This window comes from Cygnus olor, chromosome 13, assembly GCF_009769625.2.
Source record: "Cygnus olor isolate bCygOlo1 chromosome 13, bCygOlo1.pri.v2, whole genome shotgun sequence".
Lineage (NCBI taxonomy): Eukaryota > Metazoa > Chordata > Aves > Anseriformes > Anatidae > Cygnus > Cygnus olor.
In genome coordinates this window covers 12,892,159-12,908,678 of record NC_049181.1, presented here as the reverse complement: position 1 = coordinate 12,908,678, position 16,520 = coordinate 12,892,159, and the positions used below count along the sequence as shown (strand labels likewise).

The 16,520-nt window shown below is 39.8% G+C and overlaps 1 protein-coding gene across 14 annotated transcripts in view; it reads right to left on the bottom strand.

Annotated features, from left to right (window-relative positions):
• The window catches only part of AFF2 (AF4/FMR2 family member 2), a 328,163-nt gene that overhangs the window by 167,284 nt on the left and 144,359 nt on the right, over window positions 1–16,520 (bottom strand). Inside the window, exons 1-2 of one of the 14 annotated variants that reach the window (XM_040572859.1) lie at window positions 5,245–5,250; window positions 2,825–2,830 (exon numbers count right to left, since the gene is read on the bottom strand). The exons of the other annotated variants lie outside the window; for them this stretch is intronic. Coding sequence (XP_040428793.1) covers window positions 2,825–2,830; window positions 5,245–5,247 — 9 coding nt within the window. The 5' untranslated portion in view covers window positions 5,248–5,250. Of the gene's footprint in view, window positions 1–2,824; window positions 2,831–5,244; window positions 5,251–16,520 lie in introns of those variants that run through there. 14 annotated transcript variants of the gene reach the window in all.

Genomic DNA, 16,520 nt, shown 5'->3' with positions numbered 1-16,520 from the left:
GGACTGGTGCTCTCGCCCAGCCTGTCCTCTCAAGCTCCACTGATGAGCATCGACTGAGCGGCTAAGCCCAGATTTAAGGGACTTGCTTTAGGCAGCTGCGGTATCCTTTCCAGTCCGGATATTCTGCTTCTGCTCCCAAGAATAAACAACTGTTGTAATCACAGTGAAATAAATACTTTATTACAGTTGAATAATGTTGCTTCTAATTACAGTATCATTGATGTATTTCCCTATTAGAGGAAGATTTCCACTTATTCTTTTTTTATATTTATTTACCCAAAACATAATACTCAGCGTGATGTTTGCAATTGAGCTGCTGCTGCTGGCGTTTCTGCCAGTTTTACAGCTGGGTTGTTAGGCAAAGTTGATCTCATATCCTCCCGAAAACCAAACAGGTATCAACTTAGTCCAGAGAAGCGCTCCCCAAAAGGGGCTCTTCCTGTGCCTTTTGGGATTAACTCCCCTACAACTGCTCTAGCACCTGAAGGGGAACCTTTTCCAAGGAATTAAAAAGCCTTGTGGACCAGGCATTTAGCTTTGTTCTCAATGCTCAAGTATTGGTCTTCCAAGTAATTTTTCTTATTGGTGCTGCAGGGGAAAATTGGAACAGCTTAAATATGGGACAGGGCTGAATGAACAACGGTTGTATTTCTGAGTCTGTGCTGTCGGTTACCTGCAAAACCCCAGTAACATGCAACTCAGCTACAGTGGTGTCACATATGCTGGTAACAATAAAAATACCTGACAAACCTATTCTTCCACCCTACTGATTCCCGTGTGTGAGCTCCCACTGACTGCTCCTTCTTGCCTGGCTCCCGCTGCGTTTGGCTGTGTAGATTCCCTCTGAGGGTGCGGGTGATCTGAGATTATCACGGTATTTGTAAAGCTTTCAGGTTACCTCTGGAGTGAGAGAGAGATGTGGGAAAACGGAGAAACCATTACTATATATTCAGGCAGCTCATCCTCAGGGATCCGCAGCCTGTAGAAAAGCGAAGCTTACGAAGAACAGGACAATGACAATAAAACCGAGAAGTGCGGCTTAACAGCACAACTCTCAGCAACGATGACAACCCCACAACATAACCTCAGCACACAACCAGAGGATCAGGTTAGCGAACCATTCTGCTACAAGGGACATCTCCAGAAGCACGCTCAAAACCTGTCAGACCCTTTATACAAGGCTCAAGTTCTCCGGGTAAAAAAAATAGGCAGGGAGGAGAGGTTTTCTGTCGATCTCCCATGGCTTTGATACAAGATAGGACTGACATTATACTCATCGATGACACTCATACTCATCGACAGAAAGCCTCGCTGTCTCTTTTCCCCTACCCTTTGCTTGGACCCATTGCTACAGACGGTATGGAAAAGCTAAGGGGCACTTGATGCACACAAAATGTGCATTAAAACATCTCCAAATACTAAAGAAGTTTGCCGTGCACTTGCCTGGGTTCCCAGCAGACAAGTCAGGACGCAGGAGTGCTCAGAGGCATGGGAGCACAGCAATCACTGGTACACAGAAGGGAGACAGTGACATGCTCAGGGACTGGAGAGAACCAGGAGCCTTCTGCAGGTTGTACGGAGAACTGGGAACCGAACCCAGGGTCTGACACCTCCACTGGCGAAATTGCCAGTGACTTCAAACCCCATTGACTCATAACAGCCACAACAATTTACAACAGCTGAAGACCTGCCCCCAGGAGTCTGCCTTGCAGCCCTCTGCTCTTACTGCTCGAGATCGATGACTCTTACAGGTCAGATTTTTTGTTTTGTTTTGTTAGGCTCAGATTGCTTCTTTGTACACTGCTGAGATCAAATCAATTACTTTCCACTCCAACCATCTGACCAAAGTAATTCTAATGGAGCAGAAAGCAGAAACTCAGATAAAAGAAGGGACAACATATTTTTCACTGTTATCTTTGTGCTGAGCATGATAAAGAAGGAACGAAGGCTGAAATAAAGATCATTCTTAATAATTCCCCCTCACGCAAGAGTAATGATCTTAATTCCCACCCTTCGTCTTTGTTGTTGAGATTGGGGACACAAGTTTAGATGGAAGATGAACCCTATAAGTCTTCAAAGGAAGAGCACTTATAACAGAAATCCCGTTTCCTTGATAATCATATCCAGGAAAACTATTATTTTGGAACATGATTGCATTTTTCAGCTACCTTAATACCATTTTTACTGTTCAGCTGCATGAAAAATTACCTAACCTGTTGGAATGGATTTCTTGACCCACACATAGCTACATTAAAGGGTGTAATTTAATGCAATCTAACTAAATTAGCACCAATTAGACAGGCTAAATTAAAGGGCATGTCACTAATAAATTTTATGCTAAACATATTACTGATAATAAGCTCACTAAAAATTGCATAATGAAATAAAATATTCTTTTTAACACTGTTCAGTCTAAATATGAATATATAAAAAGTCATGAAATAATGAAATACAGTATGCTAATCCCCAGTTGCCTCTCAGGATAACATCACAGCCATATTAAAATGCACTGTTTGTGGTGGTGGTTAAAAACAACAGGTCAGATCCTACAGGGAAGCAGAAAGCCAGGCCAAATTCCATGCAATAGCTAGGATCCCGGTCCTGCAAACATCTGCATGTGTGCCCAGCTCCTTTGAACTCAGCAGGTCTGTTCTTGTACCCAAAGTTGTTGGCCCACTGCTGTGCCTGCTCAGGGAGCTGAATTTTAATTTGGACCAGGGGGCGAGGGAGGAGTGCCAAAACCAGTTGGATTTGCACTCAGACACTATTTCTGGAGGATATTTTCCAAGTTTTACTTTTCAAATATCAAGTAGCAAAGCTCTACAGTAGGCTCGTCCTAACTCCCATGTGTAACAATGTTCCACGGTACAAGAACTAAGGCGAAGAGCTTACTCAAAGCTTTAAACAAGTCGCTCTTTGATCGGTGCAAGTAAGGCCGATTTCCTACGGCTCTGTGTGTGTCCATCTGTCTGTCCTCTCTCTGTGACTGGATTTTTTAGTGTCTAATGAGAGACGGGCTCATACTATGCCCTGTTTTCTGACCAGAGCCTTGGTAGGCTTTCTCTTCCCTAGCCGACTGCTTGTTTTCAAAAAACTTTAAAGAGTGCCACTGTCCAAATTTGGTTGAAATTTGCTGGGTGGGCACAAAGACACACTGAAACACCCTGAATTGCATAAGCCCCTTTCCTAATGGGAGCTAGTGAGAATTTGGTGGTTTGGCCATGCCATGGTGTAAGAGTGAGCTGTTTAGCAGACTGAACACACTGGTACCCACATTTTCAGCTACACTCCAGTAAGCTGCTAGGAGAGGTGTAAACGAGCCATTTTGGACTCCGTTCGTTTTCATCCTCAGGGAAGCTCAACATTTTTGGATGCCCCTTGCTCCCAACGCCTATTAAGACACTAAATACTGCCAGGCAACCTGGCTGCATCCCCACTTAATGCACACGTCCTCTGCTGGGTAGATCCACAAGTTTACGACCCTTTTGCATCTTCTTTCTGACACGAAATGATCAAAAGGCCAGACAAGCTCTGGCACTCTGTGTACAATTCATCTATCCAATATTTGTTAATCAGTAATAAAGTAAATCAGGGATAGTAAAGTGGAAGTGACATCTTTATTAAGATAGACCAACGCGTCCTGAATAGTAACAAGAACGGGCACCCAGAGCACGTTCTGTGCACTCACACATTAACTAACTAGGGCCCTCGTCAGGGTCCTTGCTCACATGAGCTCGCACAGGTAGTCTGAAGTTAATAGGCCCATTCATGTGAGTAACATTTGTAAAAGCATTTCCTAGCCTCAAATCCCCTCTCTTTACCTCCCCAGTAAATCAAAACTCAAAAGATACTCCGAGGCAGAACCCTCTGGAGGTACTGTTTTAATAAACACAAATAATTCTACAGCAAAGCCACACAGACTGAACCTGCATGGAAGTCCACTGGCACGGTTTTAAAGGGCTTCCCGACACCCCATGCACGGTCATGGCCTGTGGCTGATGCAGAAGTGAACCTTAAGCCAGAGAGGAAAAGCAGTAACGTACAAGTAAAACTCCACAGGGAAATGTTGCAGGTTAAAAAATTAACATACATGGACATCCGCTATGTCTTTGGGACTGCAGGCCATGCTCAGGAAACAGAAAAGTGAGATTTCATATCAGAGCATGCCTTTTTTCCCCCTCCATGAATACATCATTCTCCCCTCATAAAAATAAATAGGATTTGCTTGATTCTGTTAAGAACACAGCAAAAAAGGGTGCAATGACATTGTGCAATATCCATTAAAATTCTGAAAAGAGCTAAAGGCACCTGAAAACTTGGCTTTCCCTGCTGTAGTGCTTCCACTGTTCAAACAGATTTTTAAAACAGCTAGAATCGATGCCAAATGACCACTGTTAATCACAGAATCCTTTCTAGTTGTACGAAAACAAACTGGCATCAAAAAATGGTGAACTGCCATCTATGCACACTTTACTACATGAGGAACTGAAAAATGACTGAGCTCACATTGATGTGCATTTGGAGGAAAAATGTTGGCTTTGGAATAAAAGGACATATTTCTTCAGGAGTGTTTTGTTTTTTTTTTTTAAAGAATTCCTGATTTTTAGCATGTTTTTCCATCCAGTCCATAGGACAGCAACCTTGTGGATGCAAACTGCCACGGATCAGCTTTCAGTGTGTTAGCCTCAGCAGGATCCAGCCCACAGAAGACTTGAGGACTGCTCAGGACACTTCTGTGCACTGTGCTGCATAAAGCCCCAGCTGGTGGCTGCCTCTCTGCAAAGTGTTCTTGCTAAATCACAAGCAAGGTTCTAAACATACATCCTCACTATCATTTCAAAAACAATACACAAGTGATTTATTCTCTTTAAAAAAATTATCAGTTTGGTTCATTAACCTATAGCCATAGAAAAGCAGGAGTCAATTACATTGCTACATCAGATGTGTGTAAAGATAATTACCCTGAAAAGAAGATGTAAAGGTGTCCATAAAGGCAGTGAAATGTGGCCTATTAAATCAAGCTGTAACCTATTATGGGTCAAAAAACACATTTGTAGGGCCAACAGGCTCATGGCAATGGCCAATCTAGCATGAATTCTGCAGGTGTCTTTTTCCAATAAACATGAAATCTATCCTTTTTGTTCCTGCAGTGTTCCTGTCTTCTTCCCTTCCATATACACACCACACACAAATACAAATGACACACACAAATGATTTTCTACAAAATTCTGGGGAAGAATACACCATGTTAAGCAGTGGTTAAACAGCAAATAAGATAGAGCCAATAAGCAACAGAAAATCAGCAAAGAGCACTGTGCCCCTGCTGTTTTATTCGGCATTTCACAATGCTGTTAGTCTCTCTGTCATCTTACACAACACACCCCATCTTTTGTAGGGTAAATGTGCATTGGATACACTGATTCAACTCAAGATCTGGTCCAGCTGTTAATGAAGAATGACAAAATTCTTGTAAATGTCCTGAATCTGAATTCTTGTTTCTTGTTTTGTTAAATTTTGTAACACTAACTTCAAGTTATTTCTTAAAAAATTGTATGCAACTTCAGTTGACTGTGACTAAATTCTGACTGATGTTCCTTTTAACTGATTTAAGCCACTTCTTTTCCAGTAAGCACCTCATTTAACCAGTTTAGCTTAAATTTTTCCTCATTTCCTCTCAATGAAACAAATGGATTGAAAAAAATGTGCTTTATGTCACGTGCTAAAATATATAGGTATCACTGAGATATCTCAGAACGCTTCTGCTGGCAGTGTTCCCTTCGGGGTTATGTTGGGCTCGATTCTGCTTTCATTTACACCAAAGGTCTAATCAGAAGTAATTAAATGGAAGTCACCGGAGTTCTTCCCCAGCAATCCCACTAGAACTGTGTCTGTAATTAAACTTGAAAATTTTCAAATAGAAATATTGTATTAATATACGTGTACACAACTGAGACAGAAACACTGATGGCTTGTAAACAGCTTCACTACAGTGCTGAAGACTATAACAGTATTCGTGTGGGAAGTAGATGTGTTTCTGATTTATGGAGCTGCTGTGTCAATGGTCCTAACTCCATTTGCTTTGACAGAGCAAGGCCAGATGACCACTGTGAAGGGTCTCACTCTTGAAGGGAGCACAGAAATGGACTGCAATCTAAACAACGTGGGAATAAATCATGAGAAACTGATGCTAAGTCACCAGAATTAATGGTGTAAAATCCAGACATCTAGGTAGAGAACCAGGGCCGAAGCACTTCATTTTAAAATGTATTTACATGATTAAAAATACCATCTGATCCATCAGGGAAAGAGCACATACTCTGTGAAATACATCTATATACAGGTGTTTTCACTCTGGACCAGGAAGCTTTGCAGTTAACATACAAAAACCACCTCTGTCTCCTTCAGAGTCATTATATTTTTATTCTTATCCCACATACTCCATACTCCTTTATACCCTTCACGCTGCATTGCTGGCTTTTAACTGTTCTAAAAATAACAGTCATTAAAGGAAGTACAGAGATGTTCCAGTCTCTTTGTTGAATCTGAATTCACACCAGCTCTGTCAAGGAAGGTTGGCCACAAACCTGTCTGCAGCAGGTGCGAGGCAGAGCTCCTTTTTGGAGAATTAGTCTCATCTATCATATACATTTGTTTTGGGTTAACCGGTACGTTGCTCAGAGCAAAAGAAATTGAGAAGCCTCCCACCTAGTGCAGGAGAAATTTAAAGTTCTTGTCAGTAAAGTAAAATAATTCTGCAGAGATAGCTGTGGAGATAAATTGCCCACTTATCTACCTTAATTTGTAAGACACATCAGGTGTCATATAAGACATTATTCCTAAGGGAGTAAGTCACCTTCATAATCATCACAGAGGTGAGAATGTTGGGAAAACACTAACTAAATCAAAAGAAAAAATCATTTTCTTCAAGGAAATGCAGTCTGTGTAACACAGAAGCTCAATAAATGAAGGGTTAGCAAATCCAGGATCTATTGTTTGGTTTCTTGTACATACCTGTATCTGCATACGTGGTTCTTAAGAAAAGCACACTTAATATGGTTATTATGATAGCAATACTATTCTCTGCGTTCCTTCTTTTTCTTAAGCAATTCCTGAGAAAAATTGGGTATTGATTCTCTCCCTACCTGTGTCATCTTTTCTCTTTAAAAGATTCACTGCTTTCAGGCTTTAGTTCCACAAACCAGTAGGTAGCATCTAAACAAGATTCACTTCGCTGAAAGGAACCCTGATTGCTATTAATTCTTCTGGCTTTCTTTTTTGTCAATGTGTTTCTGAAGTGCCTTTCTAGAGAAGCTGGGAATTAAACATTTTCAAGTTTCCCAGGACAAAACCAAGAGAGTTGCTTCTTCTCGCTTACACTGGAGCAGTCAATGATGCTAAAATAGTCTCCTACAAGTCAGACAACTGATTTTCAGTCAAATTTCCAGCTCCAGCTGACATTTAATTATCCTGCACAGAGATGAGCAGTTCCAACATACTCAGCAAAGACAGACTTACACCAGAATAACCACGGCCACCATGGTGCTTGCAATACTGACAAGGTACGTGACAGAATAAAGTTCAATATAGTAATATATAATATAATAATAGAACAAGTACTATTTACTCAAGCAACATAATATAATAACAGAATAGAATAAGTGCTCTGATGGCTTGGTGAGGTGTGGTTCCTCATCATTCTCTATCAAAATGGTGGCCCACTCCTCTGCAAACAGGGGCACACGTTGGGCATCTCTTAGAGTGAAAATCCCTTGTACTTTCTGAGAGCATGCTACTCTTCTGTTCGAGAAATTCCTTCAAAAGGGTTGTTGCCTCTTTGCTCTGGTTTGCCACAGTTTCCCCTGTAAATTATAAACTTTAAACTCAAGAAATTCACTTGTACTATTGGGAATTCCTGTCCTGCAAAATTCCATTGAAGAGTGTTTTACTGAGACGTATGTAGACTGGAGTATCTGTGCTGGTTTCAATCGAGGTGGGCTGATTTGTGTCAACTGCAGATCTGCCCTCAGTTCCATTGAAAAAAAGACAAAAGAGACACTTCTCCTGATCAAGAGGTGGAATTTTATAATTCATTTAATGAGGAAGAGCTAAAGTCCATTGAGACACTAATAGCTAATATCAGATGTGTCAATCAAAATCTATTAATGTTGAGTTGCTAATTTGATTTGTGAAATACTGTAACAAAGATTCACATAATTTTTCCTTAAGGGATATTCATTAGATATTAAATTAACCTAGCTGATATTTATCCTGTTTTCCAGCTAAAAAGAAATGTGTTCACAATAGCTTACAGGGCAATGCCATTGAGCACAGGAATGAAGAGAAAGGTGCTTTGGTTTAACATTCATATTTACTCTAGCAATGTTTCCTTTAAATTTGTCTTATCTTCCTCAACTATTTATGCAACACCTTAAAATACGGGTTCCTGGCAAGGTTAACTTAAAGAGTCTACAAACTTAAGAGTTCTTCTTTAAAGAAAAGTTAATAGATTGTTCCCACCAATGAACCCCTTTGCTGCCATAAGAATATTTATATTTCAGGTACCGCTATAACTAAGGCTTGTGTTTTAGCAAATCACCAGATGACTGTTTCATCAGGAGCACGTCCTTGTATGTACCATTCTGTTCTACACTAAATACTTCAGACTCACTCTAAAGCATATTATTGAACTCCTGTATTTTGTATAACAATAAAAGACACTGACAATTTACAGACTAGTGTCGCAAACAAGTACGCCTAGACACAGACTTAGTTTTTTTAAGTATATTTAAATTCTGTATTTGGGAAGAAAACATAAGGAAATTGGCATTATTTGAAAGAACAATCCTTCCTCAAACAACTACACATATTTATATGTTGCATTTCCAGGCTTTGAGCAAATGAGTTCATATGCAAGAGTGAATTTTGGTTTTATGCAGAATTCCAGCACCAGGACTATGCTTCACTGTGGCCTGACACAAGCCAGACTTTAGGTGAGCTAATAGCACTGTGTGTGCTTTGGGTTGACCTCCTTGAACAAACATCAGCTGAATAAAATCCCTGCTTGCTAGATTTTCCTTTAGCAATGTTTTCTTCACAATTACTGCAGCTTATATTTATCATTCAGGTACTACAGTGTACAAACTCTGCACCAAGTGCCTTTGCACTCCCTGATTTAAGTGGGACACTCCCCAGGAGACAAAGCACTAATTTACAGCAGTTTTGGCAGCACAGGGCCTATGGAAATGCTACCGTTTAGATTTATTTTAACCACCCTGGATATTTTTATTACAGCTAACAGAAAATACTCACTTCTCATTCAGAGTTGTCAGTATTTTGTTTTTATGTAAAATTACAATAATCATGATGATGATAATAATAATAATAATAATAATAATAATTCCAGATGTTCATGTAAAGGCAGCTCATTAAATCACAGTTGTTTACTCTTCCATGTTGTAATTTTCTCAGGTAAGTTTCCTTTTTTTAAAGCAGGTAATAAATACATAAAGCTTTTCTATCTATATATCTTTTAATCGACTGCAGTCATTTAACCTAGACCCTCTAACCAGATTAATAATAGAAAGCGTGTCATAACAATTCCTTACCACAGGATGAATTATCATTATTGTTTTGGCATTGAAAATCCTTTCTGCTACCTCAAATTACCCTTCTTTTCAACAGAGCACAATACATGAATCACTTCCCTAATCCTACATGTTACTAAAAATCACATCCCAGTACAATAGAGCCATCTGACAAGCTACTTTCTGACAGCATACTAAACTATCATGTTGCTGAATTCCCAGAGATTCTTTGGATCTGTTTCATTAATAAAAGTTGTAAGTGAAAGCCAAAGGAGGAACTGCTCAAAGTCTGTGAGAATCCACCGAAAGACTGAACTTCATAACCCAGCTCTTCCCATCATCCTTAATGTTATGGAAACAGCCTCCCTTATGCCAAGGAGGTGTTAAGCAGACAAACACCATTAGAGCTCCAGCTATACCTCTTTCGAAATCTCAAAATCTAAACATCTGGATTTTGTACAGCTGGGGGCAATTATACTGCTGTTTCCAAACACCATAAATGCGTATGTATCCATAGCACTGTATACACACAGGCTCTGATCCTCAGCTGGCTGGTAAATCAGTAAAATTTGACAATGTTGAGTGAGTCACAATGGATTTACAGCAACTGAGAATCTAGCTCTCCAGTTTGCAACCACACATAAAAGGATGAGTGATCTATAGAGCGAGGGCAGAGCTGAGAACCAAGGAATTAAAATTGTCAATGTTGATTTCTGTCCTGATATTGACACCCTTCATGGTTTGAAGTTAATTCTTTCTTGCAGCAACCCAAAAAAAACATATTTTCTTCTCTGGGACTGGAGAAGGAGTAAATGCTGTGTTCTCAGGGAAACCGGGGCAAAACTCCTGGTAAGCTAAACGGGCAGCACCTGAAAGGGGGCAAGTTTGTCTGCATTAAATGCTTTCAAGATATATGTACTGAAAAGTAAACTATAAGTAGGTTGTGTGGGTATTAGAAGGGCATGATCCTCCCATGTGCTGAGCACTTGAATTTAAAAGTGAAGCTCTTCCTCCTCAAGACCAGATCCCAGCATGGCCGAAGCTTTGCTCAGTGACTGGTGAGCCATTCTTAAAGCATAGTTATCATTTTTAAATAACAGTAAATACACACACGGACTTAGGACCTGCATCCAAAAATCTATACAAAGATCTGGAACACACCATACAAAATAGGTTACCAAGTCCGTTTTTATTACTGGTTTTGAAAAGCTGTTAAGCCATCTGCCCTCTTTATGATCTTCTAATCAAAACCAACTAGTGCTTCTACCAGACAAGTATTTAGGCAACTTTTTATTGCAACAAACTAGCATTCATCAAAAGTGGTGTATTTTTAACACTAATTCTAATTATAACAAGCAGTGTATTTTGTGTGCTTTCCAATTATGCATGAGAAAAGTCAGCATAAGTGTCCTCTCTTATCATAATTATCTGTTTCTAATTTCAATTTTGGCTATGACTTTGCACTCAGTGATGTAAATGTAAATGTTCCTGTCAGATAAAGATTAATTTGATTTAAGCCCTCTTTGTTCTAATTATATATTCTATTTCTGCTCACCATGCAAGTTTTGTTCTAAGCCACATCTGTATTTTATCACAACAATGAAGAAATTCTGTGGTATTTAAAAAGGTAACTACAGGATTTCAGCTAGTCCTGTCAGGCTCTGTTATGACAGCGTATGCTAGGACTGTGCCAAATGAATTAATATTTTAGCTGACTAATTTACGGATTACTGTAATTATTACTTGAATATTAAAGTATGTGAACTTATATCAAATGAAATAAAACTTGTTGCCCTAATTGCTCCCTTTACTCCTAAGGAAACATGACCTTTATGGGCTTTGAACCTGAGCACACTGAAAATACTGAGTGATACCCCGTAGGCGGAATAGGAGATTAAACATGGAGAGAAAGATAATTTTATCTCTGACTAACATGGAACATATCTTCCTGATATTTTCCTGTCTAGAAGCCAAGGATTTGGGGATAGGCTGGAAGGATTTCTGTCATCGAGCACATCAACACTCCGGGGGCATTCTGGGAAGAAGGTAGGATACAAGCAGTAGGCGGGTAGTTCTGCTGTATTTGTCCAGACTTCGAGTGGCATCTCACACTTACAGGCATCTAAAACTATTTAAATTCCAAGTTTTGCCAGGCCAGCACTGCAGGTAAAACTTCAAGCCCATATGCTACTCGCAGCTTTGACCAAAATGGGACACAACACACTGGCCATGCTTTCTGCCCAAGCTCTACTGGCCGTAGCAAGTGAATATGCTTTGGCTGAGGCACAGTTCAAATATTGTAAGGACCACTCTGTCTAACCTTGTTTGCAGTGGCATCCTGGAACAATGTGGTTTTCCATCAAAACCATGAGCAGTGAAGGCTAGCTAGCTGTGGAGCCAGGTCTCCAGGCAAGAGCTCTAATGGGATTCTCATATGTCTAATAAAGACCAAGTTCATGCTCCAGCCCTGCTGACAGCAGTCCTTTACCCTGCTGCTTTCACACAATTTACAGCAACATTAACGGTATTCAACAACTTCAATGACGTTTGGTTGAAACTGCCTGAGCAAATCAAGTCTTCATACATATGGACACGACCATACACGTGAGCTGCTCCTTTTTCTAAAGAAGTTTGGAAAATAAAGCTTGGAACTTTGAAGGTTTTACTGCAGTAGGCAAATGTTATGGCAATTCCTCTTCTGCAGTCGGCTTTCCAACCAGTTTGCTTCTAGCTCATTCTCTCAGCTTCTGCCTCTTCCCTGACCTCATGTTCACCCCCTCTTTCTATAGGAAGAGCCACACGCCTATCTGCTGTAAGACTCACCTCCAACAAATGGTTGTACATTATTTTCAAAATATAAAATCTCAAGAATTCTTTAGGAAGCTAAAAAAAATAAATATTTTTTATTTGAATATGAAAAAAGTTAAAAAATGCTTCCAGCAACTTTACGGTCACAGTCAAGATTCAACAAGGCTAACTATTCTCCAAGAGCTCAGTGGTGCAAGATCTCTTTGAACAGTTTTCTCCTGACATTTCTGACCACCTAAGGGGGCAACCACTCATATAAACAACCTAACGACTTGAGAGATCAAGATTTAGACACTTACCACTCACTGACATTTAGACTCCCAACTTGATCTATGCCAACTGCTGTCTGAGACGCTGACTTCTGAGCATGTCAAGGCTGCAAGCTGGCACGTAAGTACTTCTGACTGGCCACTGTCTTCAGAATATATTTACTGCATCTTCTGACTGTTCTGTGGCTCTAAGGAAAACTAAGCCTAAAAGTGTTCCTACCCAACATCTCATCACTTCATTCTGTTATTTATAAATGAGGGATGGGATGCACACAACAGCATTGTGTTTGGGTTGGTGTTATACACAATTTTTAAATTTTTATTTTATTTTTATTTTTTTCATTTGTAAGAGCTCTGCTGTTTTACTTGCCAAAACAAAAATACACTGCTGGAATATTGCTGTGATCTCAGCACAGTGTTTCTGGACAGGGGGTGACCTTCTGTACCTTTTATCGGGAGGAATTTGGCCCAGAGAAGCAGAAATCAAACAACATGTGATTCAGAGTTGCTGCAGAACCCGTCACCTCTCATCAGCTTGTGATTTAGTGTAACCTGAACAGGGACAGCCCTGTTGTTTTGTATAGGAACCAACATGACATTATCCAGAGCCAGGAGGTCATTGGTTTAAATCGCAGCTAATCTGATGTGTCAGACCAAAGGCTCAGATTAGGCAGTTGGAGAAAATGGAAACATTCCTCTGCAATTTAATATCATGATTAACTATGGACAAAGGATACAACTACTTCAAAAGGAACAAAGCTTTAACAACAAAAGATAATGGGTCAAATTCACTGTTGGTATAAACTGCCAGAGCTATGCTGATCTAACAGATCTCTGCCAGCTTTCACTAGTGGCAAATTAAGCTACAATTAATGAATTTCAGTGATCAAACTCCAGTTGATTGTTCATTGCTGAAATAATCCAGCTGGAGATGTGTCTGCAGACAAACACTGTAATGTCATTGCAGCAGTACTTCAGTTATCAAACAACGGATTATTTTTTGATTACAAACTTCACATAAAAGGAACTGCAGAGAGAGTTCAGGAATAATAGGTAAAGTCACCTACTAATTTTACTTTAGCTAGTCTTTTGAAAACAGTCAGATGCTTACTGCTAAGGGAAAAACATTCTGCAGACTGGCGAGACAGAAAGGGTCTGTATTGTAAGTTTTTCACCTACATTTCCAAATACTCCTATTAAGTGAATGACTTTTATTGGAATGCGTTGGACTATATCCATTTGCAGATGAATATTGGCTGCATGTGCTTTCCTGGAGAGCATGCAATAAAATGATTGAACTGGTGATTAAAAGAAACACATTAGTTAAAATGTCTACCATAAATTTATAATGTACATTTTTAAACTGAAATATCTCCGAAGCATTATAAACATTATTAAAAAATGAACAGTGGGAACAACTTCAGGATACTTACTACCTTCTCCTGCAGACCTGATTGCCTGTGCTCTTGCCTAATCAAAATGGCCATTAGAATTCATTGGGGCTTATCTGTTAGAAAATAAGTTCTTCAGAAACAAGGTCTTGATTCAGGAAAGCATTTAAACACAGGCTTGAGTACACTTCCAAATACATGTGGTTTCTATGTTAGGACCTTGATTGGGAAGTATTTGTAGACTTTTGTCAAAAATATAATTCACTTGAGTTCATTTCAACAGCTTAAATACTCCAAGTTAAGCATTTATGTCAAGTGTTTGACTGGAGAAGGGTCTAACATATTTCTTCATTTTGCAAGTGTTTGCTTTTTTTTGAGGACATGAATAGATAAATAATAATTGAAATGTTAGCAAATATGTTAGTCAATTGGTATAAGATAAAGTCCAGTTTTCTAAAGAGCCTCCTGTAATTCAACAGCAAGAGCTTCTGGTTAGAAGAGTGCCTCTGGATTGGTATGAATGTAATGGGAATAACATTGACATATTGCCCCTACTTCCTCAATATACGTTGAGAAAAAAAAAAAAAAAAAGAAGAAAACAAACAAACAAACTATCTGGGACCGACAAAGGTTGATTGCTCATGAATGACCTTAAATGACTCTTCCTAATTCTATAGCATTGCCTCCTGCTCTGGAACTCCTGAGTTGCCTCTTAAATTCATTCTTATTTGCTGCAGCAGCCTCCTCTGGCACTTTATAAACACGCTTAAAATTTACCCCATAGTGTGTCATTCTCTGTGCAAAAAACATGAACTACAAAGCAGCCACAGAGCTAAAACAGCCATCCAAATAGTTACTACTCATAGTTTCTCCTGGAGAACTTAAAATAGTGTCACCCTAAGGCAGCTCTTTTTGTAAAACAAGAAGTAAAGTATATCTGCCATGACTTCTGCACACACACAAAAAATATAATTAAAAATGCATAGTATGAAAACTGCGGAAATGAATGAATTTTGTGGATTTCCTACTTATTAAATTCTTATTATCCCAGAAGCAAAAAGCTACATCACCACCTCCCCGAGGTAAACCAAGCAAGATGACAGAGTTGCTCTTTCCCTGAACTACTCCATCTCTACCTTTTGTGGATTAACAAAAAAAAAAGGAGACTCTGCTTCACAGGTAAATGGGTGACAGAACAATTGTTCTCGACATGAATGATATTAACTGCAGCACAAGGCAAGGAAGAAAAAGTGGATTTTAATGCTGTTGAAAATTATGGCCTTAAGAAATGTAGTGGATGACTAAAAGTCCTCTATTCAATGAAGAAATCATTGAGAAGTTCTTGGCAGGATGTCAAAAACTGCATTTAAGAGGACAATTAAAACAGTATAATGCAAACGCTATAATTAGAACCATATCTGGTTGAGCAATATACTATTTTTCTTCCAGACTGTTAGAAGAAAAATTCCCCATGAACTGTTGCCAGTGTTTATTGGTGTATTTACCAGATAACACAGATTTAGCAAAAAGATGCATTTTGCTACCATAAAGATTAAGTGAAAAATTGCATACACCTTTGTACCCTGAAAGATTCTTCTCTGATAACCATTTACCTCCCACCAACAACTTGACGTACATCTCCATATATTTATGTTGTTTTACAGGGACAATGACCAAGGTCCCCCTCTAGCTTATGCAGACGCAGGCCTGCTCCTGCTAGGGTGTCAGACTTCTGTACAGTATAAACCAGCACAGTTTAATTTGCACCAGTTGAGAAACAGCCCAGAATTTAAAGTAGAGCATGGGAAACCAGCCAGAAGTGCTACAGGGAGCCCAAATTTCATCTAAAGAAAATGAAATAGGGCATCCGTATGTCATGCATTGAGATGCTGAAATGATGGAAGTAGTAAAAAGAGAAGAATTTGCTTCAAAAATAAAGTTTACACTTCCTAATTATTGAACACAAGCAGCATTAAACTGGGGACTTGCATGAAATAGGAAGAACTGTAAGAAAAGCATTAAAATCTAATGCAAAATACTGTCAGGACAAACCTCTCTCTTTTGAAGCAGTAAAGCCCTGGTGCAGCAGAGCCCTTTGAGTTGCCCTGGTGCCAGAGCAAGTGGCCGAACCAGGGCCCTGCAAACCCGCGAGCAGTGTCAGGCCGGCAGAGGCCTCTACCTGCTTCTCTGCCATTTTCCTCCGGGCTGCCGGGAGAGGGCCCGGCGCTGCCAAGATTTTGGATCAGGCATTTCGGATCAAAATGAGCTGGATTTGCCTCTCACGAGTGACACTGGCAGAAGGAGCCCAGAGCTGCCCGGAGGATGGTGGCACTCGCTGATTACCGCCAGCACAGGCGGGAAGACCCACTACGCGCCGCAACGTGTGACGTACCTACAGAGGCCCGCCAGCCATTGAAGCTCCGTGTGCTCTGAGGCATGCCTAACAAAGGACTTCAAAGCTTTCAAAA